The following is a 21373-nucleotide window of genomic DNA, read 5'->3' as shown; positions in this document are numbered from 1 at the left end:
CCGCCTGCCGCCTGCCGTCTGCCGAAAAGAGCAATTACTACTCGTTGAACACATGAATTTTCGCTTGGGTTTGCGTGTGCCACAAGGCATATCATAACGTTTTCATTTAGGCACGCTTCACGTCATTTGCATTGATGAATTTATGTATGCAAGTATGTTTGTCGGCGAGAAGGCGAACGAAAGCCTCAGCACTTCCTTGATCCCACGGCAAAACGACGCTCTGTCGCTTTGTTGGCATTTATGTTGCCATTTATCTTCCAGTCGACTGACTCGCTAATCCTGTGCTGGTGGACGCTTTCGGGGCTTTGCTTCAGTGTATTCTAACTTTATGGCGCTTCCGTTTGCCTCCGAGCTAAGACTGCTAGGTTTCGGTTTTCCGCTATGGGAGTGTATCGTCTTAGCGGCAAAACGTCGCGCGTAATAATTTCTTTACCTACTGCATTGTCTTTACACTTTATGAATCATGGATTCGCCATAAACATGTGTACATCTCTACTCGGCTGCAAGTGAATAGACCTTGGGTATATGTGAGTGTGCGACAATAGCATTCAATTGGGGTAAAACTTTACTGCATTGCATACAAAAGGTCTTGTTGCAATGAKACTCAATCAGTAATAAATACTCTGTAATAGATTTCTCGGAAAGTTTCTAACAAATAACACAAAAGTTTTAATTTTTAGGGTTCCATCTAGGCACCACACATAGTTTCTGTTTGAACTTTTACAAGGGTTTCCAGTTTGAACAGAGTTCGATATTTTCAGAGCTTTAAATCAGAAACACGTAGTCCTAACCACCGATTTTTCTGTCAGTTGACTCTTCCTTCTTTCCACGCTTTGGRTTGTGTAGTCTTTTGCTTACCATGAACGATRTGTCCGCCCAGTTGCTTTGATATATTTTCCGTGTCAGATATCTCGATCAACTTCACTTTGTTTTGATGTTCTCATCGGAAGCTTTGTTGGRCGTTTGACCATTTGCGCCCTCTTGTAAATGGTTACTTCTCCCGCCCCAGATCCCAGATATGTCCGATCTATTATCTCTTTAAAAGAGTGCATTAAAGATTYTCGCTTAAGTTTTAACTGAAAAGCGTTCGCCCACTTATCCTCCACACAAAAAATGAAGACACACGAAAGTGCTTCCATCATCTGTTTCGTGAGTTACAAAGTGAAACTTCTTAAACAACCAAAGTTCTTTCACTTGTGAAGTACGCGCCAAGAAAGTCGCAAACGAAAGTTTTAAGTTTAGCGAAACCAGAAATTAGCCAAAGTTATGTACGTAGTGTATGTATAGTATATTTATGTAGCCGTGTGTTGATTAGCTGTTTGAGTTCTGCAGATGCTGGAAACTGTTGCGTGCATGCAAATTTAATTAAGAATTCCACAAATTCTTTCAATGCCAACTCACCAAAGGCGAGCCAACAAAGTCAACTGTCAGCGCTCGCACTGCTGCAGTCCGAATAAACTTCTAACCACAGCCGGTATTGGCTAAAGCCAGCGTCAACCCCGCACAAATTGACAAACAAAACAAAGCTAACTTCTGCTCCGTGTGTAGGGCGCACGAGAACGCTGTATGTATGTATATAAAGCCACGTACMTATGTTTATAGCTGGACGCTCGACGGTTAGAATGGTTTGTTGGCGAGTTTGCACAGCCCAGCGGCAACATTTGCAAGAGCGCTTTTGTCTATCTATACATACCTACATACCTATGTCATACATACATATGTATATGTACGTGCTCTTCTGTGTATGTGTAAGTGATTCGTGTTTAATGAATTTAAAATGGTTCGCGACCACTCTCGCCGTGCCCCTAGACCTACCCAGTGGGGCTGCGAGCCGCAACTTAAAATGAGTATTTTTATTTCGAAATTCCATGGGCACTAGTCTGCACGTGTGTGCTKYCGCGCAAACAAACACGCACACATGCACACACGCACACACGCACATTAATGAGTTAACAATAAAAACGAATTCTGGTCAAAGCGTCATCGTTTTATTAACGCAAGATTAAACATATTTCCGGTGGGCAGTAGGAAGTGACGCTGCCAATCGTTGCTTTTGTAGTAACGTCAGCTGAAAAGGGAATGYAAATAGTGGTCGGGTATTGTACCATCCACCAGCAGCTGAAGAAGAAGCTGAAGCATTGGACCGTTTCTTTTGTCGCCGGTGTTGCTGAAAGGCGGTGGCWCGCTGCGTTCAAATTGACCGGAATATTTGTTAATATGACTCTTTGCTTTGTGTTCCGCAYATTCATCGGCCCAGCCCCAGCCYTACGAATCACTGGAGAGTGACACRCAGTATCTCGACCACGCCCGGACCCTCCAACACTCTTACACTCTAGCGAGGAGTGTAATTAAATTGTCCAGTCACTGTCGCGTATCCTTAGGCCAGTCAAACAACCTGAAATTGACTTGCAAATTAATAACTTTTGTTTTCTTTTGGTTGCAAAAGTGTAATAAACACAAATCCTAAATAATTTGTAAAGACGAAGCGCTGATTTCCAAATATTTATATTTAGTAGGTACATTCGTCGGGCAAACCAAGTATATGTGTTTAGGTAAAAAAATTAAGGTCGAATGTACATATGTATTTGTGTAATAAAGAATCGTTTGATGGGCTACATTTAAAGTCAAAATTAAGTGCTAACGAAGATTTGAGTACATTTGATATTGCTTTGGAAAARGTCCAAAGGGATCTCGCTTCTGAAGTTTTTAGCGACTTCTTCCCTACTGTCGACCGCTGCTGTTYTGTTTGATGGGTTTTGGTGTTGGTCGATCCTTCTTATCGCGCTTCATGTAATCATAGGAATCCGCATTTGGAGTAGCAGCACCTGTGTTCCCGGACAACGGTTTTTCAAATTTGTATGCTCCTGTGATAGCTTTGTTCGCCTTCATGAGATCATCGTAGCGGTCGTATCGGTTAGAATAGTCGTAAGGTGTGCGCACAATTTCTGGCAAATGCGCGTAATATACTATGCGGCGTTGGTGTCGCGGATACTCCGGATACTTTGTGGATGCGTAGCTATTACTGGAGGGATAGTTTACTGCGGGATAAGGAGTCTTATCGTAGATTTCATTATTGTAGACAGGAACATATTCTCTTGGCTCAGGAATGTCATAACGCCGATCTGGATAATTATAGTATAGTTCAGGGTATTGTGGTATCCGGGGACTATAGCTATCATAGGGATCGTAATGCCGACGGTGTAAATAATGGTCTTCRTAGTTGTAAGGGTCGTAACGAGAATACTGTTCGTCAAAGCTTGAAAAATATCAGATTCATATTAAAATAATTAATTTTATAACATAAAGACATGGTAGATGGAATCTTACCGATCGTAGCGACGTAAATATGGCGCATAAGAACGTGATGGATACATTTCATAATTATAGGTCGGAGAAGTTATTGGATAATTCATATCGTAATGAGGTTTTGCAACTGGAAGTTTGGGCACAAGTGGGTCYGTCAGCTCTTTTGCACCATCAGTAAGGTCCTTTTTGGGTTGTGTAATGAAATTTACACGAGCTTGACGTCCTCGGGTTGCATAACTGTTACTGGCATCGGCCATGACATCTTCTCTGTCGGTTGGTGGTCGCGATGCACTACTGACCGCTGACGATCCATATGCGTCATTCCAAGTGGATATGTGCCGTTGAGAATAGTAGTCATAGTCGRGATCCATTATTTGTTTCTCTGCCCGTGGCATGTCAGACTCCAATTTATCCTCCCTACCCCTTTCCTCTTTTCCATGAACTTTTATTTGCTGGGTGCCGATACTCTGAGGAAAATCTGATAGATCATTTGGGGGCGAAACACTTGCCAGAGGTAACCCCTTAGCATTATCATATTCTAATGTTGAGCGTTTATTGCGAATAGATTTTTGGAAACCAGATAGCAAGCTTCTGGCCTCATAGTAGTTTGAATCAGTCGGGTAATACTCCGGGGTATCGTCGAACTCGAATCCATCAAGTATTTCAACATCCTGAGGTATTTGCATAGCACATCCCAGAATAATACAGTAACTCGCAAATAAAGGGTAAATAAGCACCCGTAGCTCATTTCGAGGACAGCGCATTTCTAACTATATTATTTTATCTTCCAGTAATTTGAACAGAAAAATGCGTTCGAGGAAAATGAAAATATTTATGCTGTTGACCTTTGTTACGTTCGCTTAGATTGTGAAAACTGGCACTCTTTAAATTATAAAAATGATGGGCGAGTCCTAACTGCAAGATCACTTTGAACAGCGTGATATACCACTCGATTCAGGTTCTGAAAAGCAACTGCACTGTTCAACTGAATTTCAATAGAAGGCATCCCCAAAAAACATTTGTGGCACCAGCGTATATTTGTAATGGCCATTATGCATTCTGGCAATAAGAAAAAAAATAATTGTGTCGCTTATCGTTGAACGATCAGAAAAACTAAACTCCCGCATCCAAATCCACACACACCGTCACACGCTACCAACAGTAACAAAAGCAACAGTTAAAATATAAATTACAAAAACACATATAATAATGCTAAAARCWGSCAACGAACCCGCTAGCTACGCCACRAAAGTAGGTTGCACTCCCGGAACCACAACAACAACAATTTAACAAGCATGATCCGCTCTTTCTATTCGAAATCACTGGAGCGCGGTTAAAACTTCATATATATACATATGTACATACATACTTACCATCAAAAAAATCCACCAGCTCGGTCTAGGTTTATATGTACATGCTTTGAATATGTCTACCCAATAGCAAAAAATTGGTTGAGGTTATGACGAAACTGGAAAGTAGCAAGATTGTTTTGCGTTTATTCAAATACAAAGCAAAACTAAAAAACCACTTTYGATTTAATGGAATTTTGGGACATTTTACTAAAAATAAAATTTGGAGCGTTATTTGATTGCTGCGAACCTTTCGAATGTATTAGCTAACTTTGAACTGGTAATTCTCGTGGCGGAATGGCTAGTTTAACGCACCACAGGGTTGGAGGTGCATCAATGTATTCTCGTAATACAAAMACTTGTATAAAGTGTATTCGCTGTTCCTAATGTGCCTACCATATTGTCACTGATTTGTTTAACATGAATGCAACATACCAGTATATATACATACATAACTACATAAGTATATGTCGGCATGCACATGAGTAGAGGTACGAATGTTTTGCCCATATTTTGCACCGGCATGCGTGACATCTATTTAATGGTGGGAAACCTATGCCATCAGTACTAACATTTCATTCATTAGTCATAAGTTATGGCCAAGGCAAGTCTTCAATAAGAATCAAGTGAATTCACAAYATTAACTCACATAAAGATATACATATGTACATACATATACAAATATAATATATATTTCAAATATATTGTCACATAAAATGCAAAACAACGTATCATCAAACACATTTTGAATTGAATTTTTTATTGGTTGCGATTCACTGCATCATTTTACACACAAAGTTTTAAGCTTCTGTTATCAAATACAATCAAGCTACAACCAAAATTAATATTTTGTTTCAAAAGGATTAYATTGGGTAATCGAAAAATTCTTTGCGTATTTCTAATCAAACTTCAACTTATTTTGTTTTCAATTATACTAATAAATATATAAACAAATATGTACCATTTTGGTCCATCACTTTTTTACATTTTCCTGCTAGAGACATTATTCCATCACTGCAAATCGAAATTTCCAAAACGGAAGCTAGCGAATCGTTGTTGTGCTACACGAAGTGATACATCTCTCCGTAAACTTCACAAATTTCATTGGTGGGTTGCCAGTWTTCTTCCCTTTTTTATACAAAAATTTCAAAATATAGCGAATTTATTCATTATTTTCACTCGATGCTGGTTTTAATAGCTGTAACTTTTTTTCAACTTCCCCGAATTTAATTTTTTTTTTTTGGGTAAATGAAGCTGACGATGTGACTGGTAGCAAGATATGAAAATACTTTTTCGACTACCAATATTTTATATCGCATATTGTGTTTTCCATCACCTAAACTTAAATGAAAAGTGAGATTACGTTATTTTGCATTTTAAGTGATGGTATGCTAATTTCTAAGACTTATATATATTTAAAAGCCACAACTTAATGATTAAACATACATATCAGCATTAAGCAATAAATAGATATTAAACCGCACAAATATCTGCTACATTTATTATTCCTGAGGAAGGTCCATTATTAGAAGTATTCTTTCGGATAATATAGTAGTTTTACATYAGTGAACTTTTTACACAATTGAACAGCTTTAATCCATTCATTGCTGCTCTCACTGGAATATTTAGTGAAATTTTCGGTCAATTTTAATGCGTGCTTTAAAAATCTGAAATTAAATCAATATTTCAGAAATACACAAAATTATAGAAGTTTATAATGGATGTACAGATTAGGTAAATAGACACATCTGAATTTTCCTTAAAACTAGTTATGTATATTCTTAGGTTCCAGATGGTTCAATATCTTTATATATTGACTACATTTTTTGTTTTTTTTTTTTTTATATTCTCATGATCTCTCAAATAGTCTCAATAAAAAGTGTCCTGGTTAAAGTTTTGAAATATGTAATAAGCGAGGCTCTGATTATGAATTATTGCTTGCATATTTTAATATGTATTTTACGATGTTTTTGTAATAAAGAATCAGCTTAAAAATCCTTATAAACAAAAATTAAACAATATTAAGACCAATTGGTTTACCCGGTCCCACGACAGTCGGGTCTACGTAATCGGAATGGACCCGAATTTTTATCTGACCAAGGACAGTCAACTCGGCAACARCAACAATTGGTTTACTTAAGCTAATTACAATTTCAATTAAATAAAGAATGATGGTACGGAGTACATTAAAAAGGTTTCTTATAATTTGCAAGTCTATGTTTGAAATTATCTTTATATATAAAAATCACGTGTCACATTGTTTGTCCGCTATGRACTCCTAAAGTACTGAACCGATTTTAGTAAAATTTAGCATACTGTATCCAGTTCGAGCCAACTTAGAAAAACATTCATAAATAAAAAATACAGTGAGAGCTCTATTAAGCGGACAACTCTATTAACTGGACAGAAAGACTGATAACCAGACATTGAGAAAGCAACCTTAAATTCGTTATTTTTTCTAATATAATTTATTTRTATGAACATATTCAAAATTAAATCTCAACTCCAATCCTGTGGATTCCTATACCGATAAAAACGGTTTCGCCTTTGAATATAATTATAGAATGTATACCACAGCAACGCGTGGCCGGATGCACTAGTTATTATATAAAAAGTCCTGAGCGTTTGTCTAAGTCTGTTTGTTAAGTATTTGGCATTACCTTAGCAGAGTTTTAGAAACTTCTTCATTTTGTAAAATGAAATCGTCAGTTTGCAGCTTTACAAATATGCACAACAGGCTAGTCAAAATACCACTTAAGGCATTACAAATATTCGGCAGAGCTTCCAGCATGCGCTCCAGAGTACGACGCCTTCTAGAATGTAATTCGCGCTGTTCCAATAGCTTTAATCTAGTATCAATGGAAAATAAATAGTTTGCACAAGACGTTTGGACAAATTTTGCATTTCTTAAGACTAAATTAACTATTTCAGATTCCTTTTTTGGTCGATTAAATATTTTTATATCACAGGGCACTGCATGCTCGATAAGTAATTTTGAAGAGTCTATATTTTCTTCTCTTAAATGTTTTTCTGTCAGTTTTTGAAATTCTTTTGCAGCTCGACTCAATGTGTTTTTTGTAACGCAATTTAAATGGAAAACACTTTCATATTTTTGAAACGGCTGCTCAAAATTTAATAAGCCCATAGAAAGATAGAGCAAAATATCACATAATTCCCGATAATCTATTAGAGCAATATCAATTTCACCATGACTAATTTTATCTCTCACGCGTGGTCCATTTGGTGCAATAAATAAATCATATGTAAGGTTAAGCAGGTTCTCACTTACAATATTCCCATTTATTAGCTTGTTTTTACTATTTGTTCAGTGGTAATATTACACTCAAATATTGAATCCATTGTAATATAGTACTCATCCAACTTGGCAGAAACATCAAAATTATTTGCTTGTGCATATATGAATCGAAGTAATAATTCGATTTGCGGTATGATCAATAYTACGAAATTCCGAAACTGTTTTCTTTCATAATATTGGAATAGCCGATACCAGTACTGCTTAAAAGCTTTGTGTAGCCACACATGATTTTTAATTTGTTCAAAGCCTTTACTCTCATTTACGAACTCTGAAGGCAATATAAGTTGGTTTAAAACTTTCTCACATAGTATTTTAAAGTCTGAAGCTTTTGGACGCTCCATCAACTGAACAATATGTTTACTTTTAAGCTCCGAGCCCAAGCTATGCATAATAATGATTAGTATTGTGACATAATAATTTGGTATTTCTTCAGGTTTTGGAAAGCCATGCCATACAATGTTCCGTAAATTGATTGCATTGGGCGTACCCATTATTATTTTTAATAAGGACATCTGAAATGTGTAGGTTATTTTGTGGTAAATATTTATGAAATTAATAAACTCACTATTTCTAGCCCGAATATATTGTCGAGCTCCTTTGAGCCTAATAAGTCACGCAACAAATGCGGTGGTGTACAATTATCAGTAGTTACAAAGAACAAATTTGCCAACGCATTTTCCAGAACTGAAGTTAATACTAGAGTTTTTTCTACGGTACACGTTTCTGCAAATTCATTTGACTCTAAAGTTTCCAGCAAATATTTGGAATTTACTCCAAGCCATTCAAAATTAAACTTTTTTAAATCCAATTGAGCGTTGCTGTACAAGAAATGTATGCCTTCAAATATTGGCAATAATTTTCGAAAAGAGTCTAAAGACTTCTCGTAATTGTAATCTGTAATAATTTTTCCCATATTAAAYTTTTCAGAAATTTGTAGGATTTAAATTATTCAATTGTAAACGTACCTGCCAGAACTGGATTTAACATATATTTATACAATCCATACAATGCTTCAAAATTTAACGACCAATTATCATGTAGGTACTTTCGAATTTCTTCAAGTTCAAACTTGTTATGGCTTACATAGAATTCTAAAATGCGTTTATTTATTAATTTGTGATTATTCAAATTATTCATTATTGTTCGTACAATTTTCAGAGAGCATTGATTGCAATCTGCACTGTTTTGGTTTACAGCTGATTGGCGGTGACATTTAAACTTTGCCACCTTAAAAAAATACCACAGTTCTTTTAATATTTTGGTACTGAATTATTTAAACTGTATTACATTCAACATCTAATATAATTAATAAATATATATATATTTTGTATATTGAGATTTTTACTTACTATATCATAAGAAATTTTTGCAAATCGACAATATAACGCCACATCTTCTCAGGCGATATTTATTACCAACCAGCATTGTAATTTATTACTAGGTAAACCTATTACCATTATCAATATTCTTGTGTGAGCATTTTTAATCCTGATATACTTTAAACGTTCGACCAGAAAATCTTAATAAATAGAGAAGGCCTAAATGTTCATTCAAATCTTTTTGAGTACTATAGCGGGATTCTCTAGTCTCTATTTGAGACATTTTGTGGTAAAATCTCAATTTGTGACTGGTTACTATTCACTAAACAGTCTCTAGCTTTAGCCTCAAAATATTGCCTCAAATTTGAGACCTGGTAGTTAGCAAGTCACAAAACCAAAAGAACTCGTGTCTGCCATTTTGAATATACTGAATAGAGATCATCATAGATAGTAATCGATTGCATATTTTGTAAGCACCTCAAACACGAAAAGGTTAAAAATAAATAAATTTTACATAAATTTCGTYAGTATTATGAAACAAAGTGAACATATATTTATGTTTTTACTGATAATTATGTTTTTTGACTATGTTATAGAAAATTTAATATTTGTTATCGACATATATATTTTCATTCAAGTATAAAAACATCTCTGAATAATGAAATGTAATAGAGTTTGTGACTATCACTTACAGAATAGCGAAATCGTCTCAAGTCTCAAAAATTGTCTCTGTCAAATTTAGAGACTTGATACTGTACAGTACAGCATTGCACGGATATATTTACACGAATATGATATTCACACAACATTCTTAAATACACGCTCGCTACTACTAACTAGGTTTCAAGCTCCACAGACTTAAGGAGGGCACAGTACTGCCACAAAGCCCTAAAATCAATGGCATGAAAATACTTCCATGARAATGCTGCATACGAAGTGATCATTCGAATTTCGGAATAATTTGCTACCAAAAATAAACACGGTAAAAGTTTTATTGGGCATAAAAGGGAAAAATATGGGGAATTGTGAAACGATTTTATCGATTCCTGACATTAAATTACRTTATGTTTGAAAATGCCAAATAATGAATGTTCTTCTCAAATTCAACCGGAAGACCGACACATATTWTTTAGGTACATGAGCTAGGGAAGTGTTAGGTCGACTTTTTAAATTTTTAGCAGCAGGCACTTTCTTTTCAGAAATATAAGTCTATTTTAGCTCTTATTCCAAAATCTTCAGGCAGTTTGTTTTACTTTTTTCACGTGCAAACTTGCTGAACCATTACAACCAACTCTTTTAGTTTTGCAAATAATCTTCGTTTGGGGATGAGTTATTATGGGGTTTAACTTATTTTTACTGCGATCTTCTGCACCGACTTTACATTTGCAGCTGAATTTGAAAATTATGATGTAATTTAAAGTTGTTTTAATTAGCGTCTTATATGGGCACGGCAATGCCAGCAAAACATTTACAAGAAACAAATGAGTAAGAAAACATAAAATGGTGAACAATAAAATTGATAACATCACCATAAAAATTACATAACATATGCAACTAGTAGAAAGTCAAGTCAGAAAGTTATACCAACAAGTCCTTGTTAACGGTAAGGCGGTTAAGTTTGAAGTTGCCTGCGAAAAAATTCAATAAGATTATGTTGTCTCAAAAGTACATTACGGTCAGTTGTTTCCGAGCATCGTCCATCAGGAATTTGCTCCTTCTGGACAAACCGTCAGTGCCAAGTTTTACATGGAAGTCCTCAAGAGACTCAAACGAAGGGTCAATCAGGTCCGACGATGCTTCGCAGCCGATTGAAAGTTGCACCACGACAACGCCCCAGCTCACACCGATTTTGTTGGGAATAGATACCTAAAAAAGGTCGACATGCCAACGATCCGCAACCAACGCTTCCACCGGAACTTTTTTGTTCCCTTGCCTGAAAAGGCCGACGAAAAGCAAGCATTCTGCAATGAGAATGGAGTCCCCTCTGAGACGATAGAGGAGATAAAGTTCAGGAGAAAATTTGAGATAGTTTATTATTAGAACATATTCACAAAAATCGTACACCAGTTTAAGCTACGAAACTGCAGTAATATTTTTAATAAGCCCACACAGCTTCTGAACGCGAACTGATTGTTCAATATGATCGAAGCCATAAAGCTACGATCGCTCTGAATATTAAAACATAGAGAGAGGAATCGACTCTCAGCTTTGCCATCGCACCAAGAAATGCTTCGTGTGCACTTTCCAAGTGTTGTTATAAATGTAAGCATGCAACTTATCGCCCGATTAGTAGCCTTCGAAGCTAGAGAAAGATAAGCAAAATCTGATTTTATGATCTGTTCAGTGGTTCAAAGCAATTGCACAATTTTCTCCGGTTTCAGTGATAATGTAAGCTGAGATGAGGGAACAACACGTACTGCTTTTGTGGTAATTTCTATGGAAATAATATTAGTAATGTTTTTTGTGTTCTAACTTGTATTCTTTATATAAAAAATAGCCTTTTCGTCTCCTATGCTTCAATTACGAAATCAAGATATTTTCCCGAAGGGGGCGAATGTAAGTTAGAGCATAAGGGGAATTATTCGAAATTTCCGGAAGACTTTTCCTTTGGTGTATCGACGGCAGCTTACCAGGTCGAAGGTGCATGGAATGAAGATGGTAAGGGGCCCTCCATTTGGGACACGTATACCCACTTACATCCGGAACGTATCGATGATCATTCAAACGGTGATGAAGCTGCAGAGTCTTATCATCGTTTCGCTCAAGATTTGGTCGCATTAAAAGAACTCAAGGTGCGTTAAAATGTATACATTTATACAATACATACATATGTGATCTAAGCAACTCTTCCAGGTTAACTTTTATCGGTTTTCAATTTCGTGGCCCAGAGTACTTCCTCGTGCAGATACACGAGTGCAAAATCAAAAGGCCATTGATTACTATAATATGATGATCAATAAGTTACTAGAAAATAATATTGAGCCAATGGTAACAATGTTTCACTATGATATGCCAGAAGAGCTGACAAAGTTCGGCGGCTTCACCAATGACATCGTTATTAAGTACTTCCGCTATTATGCAGATTTTCTKTTCAAARCTTTTGGTRATCGTGTAAAAAAATGGATCACATTCAATGAACCATTCGATTATTGTGTACCTGGCTATGGCAATGCCGACTTCCCACCTATGATACACGCTCCTGGCGTTGCCGACTACCTATGTATGGATAATACTTTAAAGGCGCATGCCTCCGCCTATCGCCTTTATAAAGCCAAGTATTCAAATTATCAAAAAGGTAAAGTGGGCATCACTATCAGCAGCCGCTTCTATTACACTAACAACCCAGAATTTGGAGCAGAAGATATTGTGGATCGTGCAGTGCAATACTCGGTGAACATTTTCACATCATTATACTATATCATTTAAATCACGTCTCTGTATATTGTATATTATTAAATAWAGCTTGGTTGGTTGGCGCACCCCATATTTGGAGAGTCAGGTAATTATCCTTATATCGTTATCGAAGACATTACAAGCAACAGCATGAAAGAAGGACTAGCATGGTCTCGTTTACGACCCCTCAACTTATACTGGTCAAAAATTGTGAAAGGTTCAGGAGACTTTCTAGGACTTAATTATTACAGCTCTCGTTTTGTCCATATGGCCGAACCTCCAGGGGGTGAAACTCCCTCCTGGGAACATGATTCACGCCTCAAATATTCGGTGGACAAGAGATGGAAGCGTGCTAAATCGGACTGGCTCTATTGTGTACCACAGGGATTGGAAGATATCTTGAAGTAAGTAGGAGATTTGAAAAACAAAACCTGTAGATATATTGATCCGGATATTTTTTTATTTAGGTGGATCCGTGATAACTACAACAATATCGAAGTATATATTACGGAAAACGGTTGGTCCGATGAAGGCGAATTAAACGACACAGATCGCACTGATTACCTCAAGGTAAATTTTGACGACCTGAGCATACATTCATACTCATATGACATACATATGTATGTATGTATAACTGTGAATATGGTATATAAATACAATCGTATGTAGAATTGTAATTGCTTAAACTCATTTTTGTATGTCATCCAAGAATAATTTTTCTAAACTAATAATAAATTTTACGAAATTGTTATCCTTAGATATAATAAGCTTATAAATATACACCTATGTATGTGTTCTTATAATTTTCAGTCTCATTTGCAAGCTGTGCTGAATGCCATAAACGACGGTTGTAAAGTAACACACTACACTCACTGGAGTTTAATCGATAACTTTGAGTGGAAGAGGGGCTATACGTACGGATTTTTTGAGTCTTGATGTTTTGCGATTGCGTGCTAACGACACCTTTAATCAAAAATAAACCTTCATTTCATTACCTGAAAAATTCAGTCTCTTATTACACGAGTGTCATTGAAAGTCGGAAGCTATCATGTAGTGACAAATACGTGTGAAAAGTTGGTGTCAGTGGAACAATAAACTTACAAAGGTAGTCACAAATATGTATCAATGTTTTCAAAGTGGTTTTTCTGATTTAATTATAAATATGTATATTCGTGCATTAAATAAATAAATTGCTTAAAGTTGAAATTAATATAGAGGGTGTCTTGAAATGTTTATTTATGTGAAAATACCGATACGTGCAACGTCTTTGCGTAAGAACGTGAACGATCACAAGAGTTTCGGTTAGAATTGTCAATGGGGTCTTAAGAAACTTTAACATAAATCGCTGAGATAAATCTGAGTATTGGGTATATGTATAACCTTGATATTTTTTCAAAATAAAATCAGTTTATTTTATTATATATTTTTAAGTTAGCGTGTATTATAAGCCGACATAAGAATTATTAAATTTTATATATGTATATGCCTCTTTTAACTGTGGTAAATTAATAAATATTCACCACTGAAAAATGTTAAATGGGTATAAGCAACCATGTAAGAAACGGGATTCAAAAAATTCTAATTCCACGAAACTGAATAAAATTTTATAATTTGCGAAATTCAACTTCATAATAAATGAATTTTGCAATTTTGATAATAGAAAATCTCGATCACACAATAATCGCCATCACCATCCGCATTGAATATCCTCTTAATCTAATTTAAAAATGTTTAAATGTGTTGTCAGTATTGCTATTCAACAGAGGTTAACAGGGTTGCGTAAGATAATTTTAAACTATTTTCTAGGAAAGAAATATGTATATTTAATAGCTCTGACAGAGAGCAAAACTAATGCGCCTTAAGCAACGCTAATGCGCATTGAAATTTTAAGGTGACAGCTGATAGTGAACTTTGTTTATTTATTATAAAAAATTTAAATTAAAATGAATAAGATAAATTATTAAGAGAAATTTTGGTGTTTTTCGAAAATCAATATAAATTTAACAAAAATATTCGTTTATTATTAACTACGTTAAAAGATAATAGAGTGAAATTTAAAGCAATAATTGATTGTAATGCGGAAAAAGTGTTAGAATTTTACATATTTTTTGGTAAGATTTCAATCTGGTTATCGCTCGTTTCAATTGCTAAACGTCAAAACCTCCTGAACTCGATCAACTGTCAAAGTTCTCTCATTTCCAGTGAGAGAGGAGTTGGACGTCTCTTTATCTCTGATTCCTGCCTTTATTCCTGGTCAAGGCTATAACGTATTTTATATGACAACGGTTTTGAAAACTCTGCAAATAATTTATTTAAGAAATATACAGAATATATGTAAAAACTAAATCTAGAACTATATAAAAATATTGTATTCTTTTATGCAAAGAATTGTTAATATAATATTCTACATATTTCCATCGTTATACCATGCTTCGAAGCTAGAGAAAGATAAGAAAAAGCTGACTTTACGGTCTATTGTAGTGATAATGTAAGCTGAGATGAGGGAACAACATGTACTTCTTTTGTGGTAATTTCTATGGAAATAATTTTAGTAATATTTTTTGTGTTCTAATTTGTATTCTTTATATAAAAAATAGCCTTTTCGTCTCCTATGCTTCAATTACGAAATCAAGATATTTTTACGAAGGAGGCGAATGTAAGTTAGAGAATAAGAGGAAGACTTTTCCTTTGGTGTATGGTTATTTGGAACACGTATACCCACTTACATCCGGAACGTATCGGTGACCATTCAAACGGTGAAGAGCTGACAAAGTTCGGCGGCTTCACCAATGACATCGTTATTAAGTACTTCCGCTATTATGCAGATTTTCTTTTCAAAACTTTTGGTGATCGTGTAAAAAAATGGATCACATTCAATGAACCATTCGATTATTGTGTACCTGGCTATGGCAATGCCGACTTCCCACCTATGATACACGCTCCTGGCGTTGCCGACTACCTATGTATGGATAATACTTTAAAGGCGCACGCCTCCGCCTATCACCTTTATAAAGCCAAGTATTCAAATTATCAAAAAGGTAAAGTGGGCATCACTATCAGCAGCCGCTTCTATTACACTAACAACCCAGAATTTGGAACAGAAGATATTGTGGATCGTGCATTGCAATACTCGGTGAACATTTTCACATCATTATACTATATTATTTAAATCAGACTCTGTATCTTGTATATTATTAAATATACATAGCTTGGTTGGTTAGCGTTGGAGTTTCATTTTCAGTTATAAGTTATAACGAATAGAAATCATAATGTTGAGAATTGTAATTATAATCCAACCACAATTATTTTTTTTTTAAATAAGTGTAAAAATTTATATTTTATAATTTTACAATGCGTTATGACAAGGTGTTAGTCCCTAATAAATTTTATGAAATTTATCCATAATAATATAAGCTTATAAATACACCCTATGTATGTTTTCTGATAATTTTCAGTCTCATTTGCAAGCTGTGCTGAATGCCATAAACGACGGTTGTAAAGTAACACACTACACTCACTGGAGTTTAATCGATAACTTTGAGTGGAAGAGGGGCTATACGTACGGATTTTTTGAGTCTTGATGTTTTGCGATTGCGTGCTAACGACACCTTTAATCAAAAATAAACCTTCATTTCATTACCTGAAAAATTCAGTCTCTTATTACACGAGTGTCATTGAAAGTCGGAAGCTATCATCAAGTTTACACAATTTCGTGTGAAAAGCTGATGTAACTTGAGCAACAAACTTACAAAGGTACTCACAAATAAGCATACATATGTATATACATATCAAAGCTGTGACAGAGGCTTTTCTGATTTGATTATAAATATGTATGTATGTATGGCATGCGTTAAATAAATAAATTGCTTAAATTTGAAATTAATATAGTGGGTGCCTTGAAATGCTTGTGTATGTGAAACTACACATATGTACGTGGAACGTCTTTGCGTAAGAACGTGATAGATCGCAAGAGTTTCGGTTAGAATTGTCAATGGGATCTTAGGAAACTTTTACCAGAAATCTCTGGGCAATTAACTGGTGGCTTAGCCGATAAGTGAGTCGCATGGTAATAGGGATATATCTAAGGTAATGTACAAAAATACTTCCCTATGATGAATTAAGTTACACAACATTTAATCTGTACAACTTCTAATAAACGTACTATAAAAGTCTAATTTTGCGTTGACGTTTGTCTGTCAGAAATTGTACAAGTAGAGCCATGGCTTACGGGAACAGAGCTGTGGTACAGTACGAAACGTATCAAATGTCGAGCATGGAAGGTTTATGAATGCAACACTAATTTAAACAAAAATATTACATATGTAAATGCCGCGATAAATACTGAAATGGAAGTAAAGTTAGTCGAACTACATAAAATTAGCAATACTATCGGTTCAAAACAACTTATATAAAACAATTTCGTTAAGCAGTTATGAGTGACCCAGATATGACAAATTTCCAAGTGGACCAGCGGTCAAATTTTATATCTTTGATTTTACTGGATGCCCTAGAGGATGGAAACGAAAGGTAGCAACTGAGAATAAATATTATTACACATTACATTACTTTTTTAAATACAACATTTATGTACATATGTATGAATTAAAATTTTTAGTGATATATACGCCATAATAGCTAAAAATAAGGTAGATGCGAGTTATGTTCCTATCGAACGCGGTATATCACCCCTTCATTATGCATGTGGAATGGATAACGCGGCAGTAGCTGTGGACATTATAAAAATATTTCTTGAAGGCGGTGGTAAGTTAAAAATACTGTTCACTTTGCTTTAAATTCATGCATGTAATTTTTTTTGTGAACCTAAGCTGACGCCAATGTCCGGTCAAACGAAAATATGACACCATTGCATGTTGCTGCGATATTTGGCCGTGTAGATATAGTCGTTTTACTTTTGGTAGGTAATAACTGTAATAAAATTACTATAAGCGAAGTTAACGTGAATAAAATTTAGAAATATGGTGCTCGACATGATTTACTGGACGATGAACGGAAAACACCAATACATTACGCTATCGAAGAATGCCATTTTGATGTATTGGAAGTAATCAGAGACCATATTTTTCAACATAAATATGAACTTGAGCGTAAAAGATCCATAGAATACGTTTCTGATAATGGCAATTATTCTACCAGAGGAGAATCAAATAAACAAAAAGAAAAAGGTTCCAATGTGACACCTGTTAACCGAATGTTTTCTAATGTTCGTAATAATGACTCAGGAAACCCTGATACACCAAACAATAAATACACACCGAACCGTGTACACTACAATTATGATGTGACATCTCCGTATTATATAAATATAACTCATCGTCGACACCGACCACAACCAGTATTTCCACCTATTAGATCTCCACCAAACTCTAAAAATAAATCAAATGACTTTGAATGTGAGAATTTATCAGTGCCAGACCCGAATACTAAGGTAATCCTATACCTATATAACGTAAAGTTAATTTCATTTAAGTCAATTTGATAATAATTTTATGTACAGGAAGATCAAGAAAAGGAATCTACTGACACGCAATCTTCTGTTAATGTATTTCACCTCACTGAGAAAAATTTGAAAGAACTTTCTAAGACATCTAATTTAGATCGTTCCTGTCATTCAATGATCGAAGCATGGCGAAAGAAAGTTGAGTCATCACGCGCTAAAAGGTCTATTTTGAGGTGTTACTCAGATGTAGATGAAATGGTAAACGAAGTAATGAAAAGTGATCACCTGAACTTCACTAACACTATTTTACAAGAAAATGCGAAAACAGTTTCTGAAGACAACGAATCTGAAACCAATCCGATTATGATCCCAAATCTCTCTTTGGGTGCTATAATACAAAAAGCTGCCCAGGCCCATGTATTAGATCAAGAAGAACAAGGACCAGACCCAGATAGTAGTTATCATACAGTGCCCCCAATAATTGACAACGAATTCAGAGGAAGTATTAAGAAACAACCTTCGAGAAACTCTCCAAAGCTATATTTAAAAGAAAAATCTGACAAAAATCCATCAGGGGATTATATATTACAAATGGCGGAAGCTTACGTTCACACCGATGATGAGAATGGGCTAGTCTTTTACGAAACTAAACTTCTAAGTAGTCAGAAGAGTGCAACTAATTGGTACTAAAATAAATCTTTAACAAATATGTGTTTTAAATGTTTATATAATATTTAAATTGATTTTTAAGTGAACAACAAAATTTGGACAGTACTGTATCGACTAATAATACACACATTTTGGATTACGAAACTGATGAACTACGTGCTGAACTGGCTCAGTTTGGCGATCCTCCTGGTAACTAATGCATATATTATTATGAGGTATTTATGTATACGGACAATGCTTAAACTAAAACATATTTTTAAAGGTCCAATAACAAGGAGTACAAAAAGACTTTACATAAAAAGACTTATAAAATACAAAAGAAATGCCCCAGATCTCCAACAGATAAATACAAATGGAAAACAAAACGCCCCAGAAAGTGCAAGTATGTTCTTTTTGAACATATATTAATATTCTATATCTGTTGTTAATTTTTTTCGATTGAATTAGAATTGTCTGTAGAATTGCAACGAACTATACGTTCTGCGGAACATTTTGCCCTAATACCAGAGTATCACAAGTATGAATGTAAATCGACTGAATACTTTGCTAATTTACAAAATAAACATAAAATGAGAGAAGGTCATCTTAAGCAAAGTTTTATATATATGCTAATCGATCCGCGTATTTCTTGTAATTTACCCGGAGAAAGCCTGGTACGTTTTCTAATCAACGGAGTATTCTATAAATAATTAAATATTTTTCTCGTACACAGTATATAGAGAGGCATAAAGCGTGGGTGCGATTCCTTGAATCAGTGTTCTATGTTGGAAAAGGAAAAACTTCTCGCCCGTACTCACATTTATATGAAGCTATGAAGTTACATTCCCGAGTTCATAGTCACCAGAAGATTACTAATTCCAGAACAGATATAGTACAGTCCCAGCGAGGGAAAACTTCATGTAAATCATAATCAATTGGATATGTATTGTATAATATATAAATATGTTTTTATAGCTATAAGGAAACAGACGCTTTGTCTAGACGTTTTTAAAGCAAATGTTCAAACGCCTTTGGATAACAAGAAGTTGGAACGGATTCTGGATATTTGGAGGTGCGGTAAAGGGGTGGTGTGCCTTCACGTTTTTCACAATATATTGCCTTCAGAAGCTTACACTCGCGAGGCAGCTATAATTGATGCCTTTGGAATACAGCATTTAACCAATCACAAGCGTGGGGACTACTACGGCCCAGCGCAGACTTGGACCATGAAGGAGAAAAAAATGTTTGGAATATCTTTATTATATAAAGCAATGCAAATTTATTTAGCAGAAGGTGAATCACAGCTATCTCCTAGCGATCTCATTTAAAATAAGATACAAAATGTATGTTTATATAAAGTAAGCCAATGTGATATTTTTGTATATACGAAAGAATATAATGACGTGCATTGTACAAATCTTTATTCAATAGATTTTATTTCCGATTACAGAAACTTTTAGTTTAAGAAAAAGCAAAGATATGTGATAAGGATCCACAAAATATTTACTTTTTCTGACTTTTCTTCTCGTTTTCTTCTTTTTCTTGCTTAATAGCTTCAACGTGTTTTTTTACTTCTTCCGCGGAAAGTGTAACCAATTTTGGTGCATCACCAGGTTTTTCTGCTTTTTTCATTACAACAATTTCTAAATTCCCGCTGGACTGTGCTACCTCACGAAGCGCCTTTATCGTGAGCCTCACTGCCGAGTCTTCTTCTGCAACACTTTCCTCTTTGTAGTGCTTTTCTAAGTACTCGCGAACGGTTTTTGCAGCACGACCAACGGCATTGGCTTTCCATTCATAGTAATTTCCAGAAGGTTCAGTCTGGTAAAGGTGTGGTTCACCATTACTGTCGAATCCAGCGATCAAACACGATATTCCAAAGGGTCGTCTACCATTGCTCTGTGTGTATTTTTGTTTTAATTGAGCAATGTACCTAGTAAGTTATAATTTAAGACCAATGTAAATTCTGTCCGATATTTCTATATTTAATTCAACCTTACCGTGTTATATATTCCAAGGTGACAGGATCTTCAACATTCAATTTGTGACTTTGACATTCGACTCTAGCTCGATTAATAAGAATACGAGCATCAGCAGTTAAACCGGCAAATGCAATGATTACATGTTCATCCAATGTACAAATTTTCTGAACTGTCCGATCTAATTGCAAAGTAGGCATTGATTTTTTTTCTACACCCAACACAACCACATCTTTTCCTCGAACTCCAACCTGAAAATTTTATTAATAAGCTGTAGTATTTAGTTGAGATTGAAGAGGATAATTATGGACAAGGGAGGTTAAGGTCACTTACAGCAGAAGATCCTCGACGCACTGCTTCCTGTGCATATTCCACTTGTAACAAATGACCATCTGGGGAGAAGATAGTTACAGCGCGATCATAACGTGCAGACATTTTGCTGTAATATTTATATTTCACAAATTCTGACAAAAACTAATCTACAATGAATTGCGGCAATAATTACAATAAATGAAAAAGTGTTTGTCAGCTTCATGAAAGAGCACTGCCAGACTTAGATGGAGTTCAATTAAAGTTGCCAGACTAAGATTCTCCTAGGAATATAA

At 35.2% G+C, this 21373-nt stretch overlaps 5 protein-coding genes across 9 annotated transcripts; 2 read left to right on the top strand and 3 right to left on the bottom strand.

The window, feature by feature from the left end:
• Positions 1–2521: 2521 nt before the first annotated feature.
• LOC108978816 lies at positions 2522–4540 on the bottom strand. Its single transcript, XM_018949277.1, has 2 exons — positions 3328–4540; positions 2522–3256 (listed from the first exon to the last, which is right to left on the bottom strand). The coding sequence occupies exons 1-2, from the start codon at positions 4068–4070 to the stop codon at positions 2722–2724; spliced, it is 1278 nt and encodes a 425-aa protein (XP_018804822.1). The 5' UTR covers positions 4071–4540; the 3' UTR covers positions 2522–2721.
• Positions 4541–6022: 1482 nt separating this feature from the next.
• Positions 6023–9164, bottom strand: LOC108978808 (endoplasmic reticulum membrane-associated RNA degradation protein-like). 4 transcript variants are annotated; one of them, XM_018949265.1, is made up of 4 exons: positions 8937–9164; positions 8537–8865; positions 7945–8483; positions 7429–7504 (listed from the first exon to the last, which is right to left on the bottom strand). In XM_018949265.1, the coding sequence occupies exons 1-3, from the start codon at positions 9106–9108 to the stop codon at positions 7959–7961; spliced, it is 1026 nt and encodes a 341-aa protein (XP_018804810.1). In that variant the 5' UTR covers positions 9109–9164; the 3' UTR covers positions 7429–7504; positions 7945–7958. The 4 variants fall into 4 exon arrangements, with proteins under 4 accessions (XP_018804813.1, XP_018804810.1, XP_018804811.1 ...); XM_018949268.1 differs by lacking the exons at positions 8537–8865; positions 8937–9164 and adding an exon at positions 6023–6322 and having other exon boundaries at positions 7316–7504; positions 7945–8074; XM_018949266.1 differs by lacking the exon at positions 7945–8483.
• A 2416-nt stretch (positions 9165–11580) lies between these two features.
• Positions 11581–13873, top strand: LOC108978840 (myrosinase 1-like). The gene is made up of 6 exons (XM_018949329.1): positions 11581–11717; positions 11788–12082; positions 12144–12680; positions 12753–13087; positions 13151–13253; positions 13494–13873. Exons 1-6 carry the CDS (start codon positions 11689–11691, stop codon positions 13617–13619), a joined length of 1425 nt encoding a protein of 474 aa, XP_018804874.1. The 5' UTR covers positions 11581–11688; the 3' UTR covers positions 13620–13873.
• Positions 13874–16142: 2269 nt separating this feature from the next.
• Positions 16143–20212, top strand: LOC108978838. Of its 2 annotated transcripts, XM_018949326.1 has the most exons (13): positions 16143–16436; positions 16572–16769; positions 16884–17040; positions 17114–17210; positions 17299–17444; positions 17510–17598; positions 17656–18129; positions 18199–18824; positions 18893–18999; positions 19073–19192; positions 19258–19463; positions 19523–19709; positions 19765–20212. In XM_018949326.1, the coding sequence occupies exons 4-13, from the start codon at positions 17116–17118 to the stop codon at positions 20115–20117; spliced, it is 2403 nt and encodes an 800-aa protein (XP_018804871.1). In that variant the 5' UTR covers positions 16143–16436; positions 16572–16769; positions 16884–17040; positions 17114–17115; the 3' UTR covers positions 20118–20212. The 2 variants fall into 2 exon arrangements, with proteins under 2 accessions (XP_018804871.1, XP_018804870.1); XM_018949325.1 differs by having other exon boundaries at positions 16143–16513; positions 16884–17210.
• Positions 20189–21325, bottom strand: LOC108978839 (proteasome subunit alpha type-7-B). The gene is made up of 3 exons (XM_018949327.1): positions 21102–21325; positions 20790–21019; positions 20189–20722 (listed from the first exon to the last, which is right to left on the bottom strand). The coding sequence occupies exons 1-3, from the start codon at positions 21201–21203 to the stop codon at positions 20293–20295; spliced, it is 762 nt and encodes a 253-aa protein (XP_018804872.1). The 5' UTR covers positions 21204–21325; the 3' UTR covers positions 20189–20292.
• Positions 21326–21373: the final 48 nt, after the last annotated feature.

The sequence above is a fragment of the Bactrocera latifrons genome, unplaced genomic scaffold (assembly GCF_001853355.1).
Source record: "Bactrocera latifrons isolate USDA-ARS-PBARC rearing strain unplaced genomic scaffold, ASM185335v1 scaffold_128, whole genome shotgun sequence".
In the NCBI taxonomy this organism is placed as follows: domain Eukaryota; kingdom Metazoa; phylum Arthropoda; class Insecta; order Diptera; family Tephritidae; genus Bactrocera; species Bactrocera latifrons.
This window is presented reverse-complemented; position numbering and strand designations above follow the sequence as displayed.

What these genes read in the sequence shown, in the direction of transcription:
- LOC108978838 (XM_018949326.1), top strand. Translation starts at nt 17,116, where the DNA reads ATGAGTGACCCAGATATGACAAATTTCCAAGTGGACCAGCGGTCAAAT. An exon ending in ATATAGTCGTTTTACTTTTG is followed by an intron (nt 17,599 to 17,655) that starts GTAGGTAATAAC and finishes AATAAAATTTAG; the next exon opens with AAATATGGTGCTCGACATGA. An exon ending in AAACGCCCCAGAAAGTGCAA is followed by an intron (nt 19,193 to 19,257) that starts GTATGTTCTTTT and finishes CGATTGAATTAG; the next exon opens with AATTGTCTGTAGAATTGCAA.
- LOC108978839 (XM_018949327.1), bottom strand. Translation starts at nt 21,203, where the DNA reads ATGTCTGCACGTTATGATCGCGCTGTAACTATCTTCTCCCCAGATGGT. An exon ending in TGCGTCGAGGATCTTCTGCT is followed by an intron (nt 21,020 to 21,101) that starts GTAAGTGACCTT and finishes TAAAATTTTCAG; the next exon opens with GTTGGAGTTCGAGGAAAAGA. An exon ending in ACCTTGGAATATATAACACG is followed by an intron (nt 20,723 to 20,789) that starts GTAAGGTTGAAT and finishes ATAACTTACTAG; the next exon opens with GTACATTGCTCAATTAAAAC.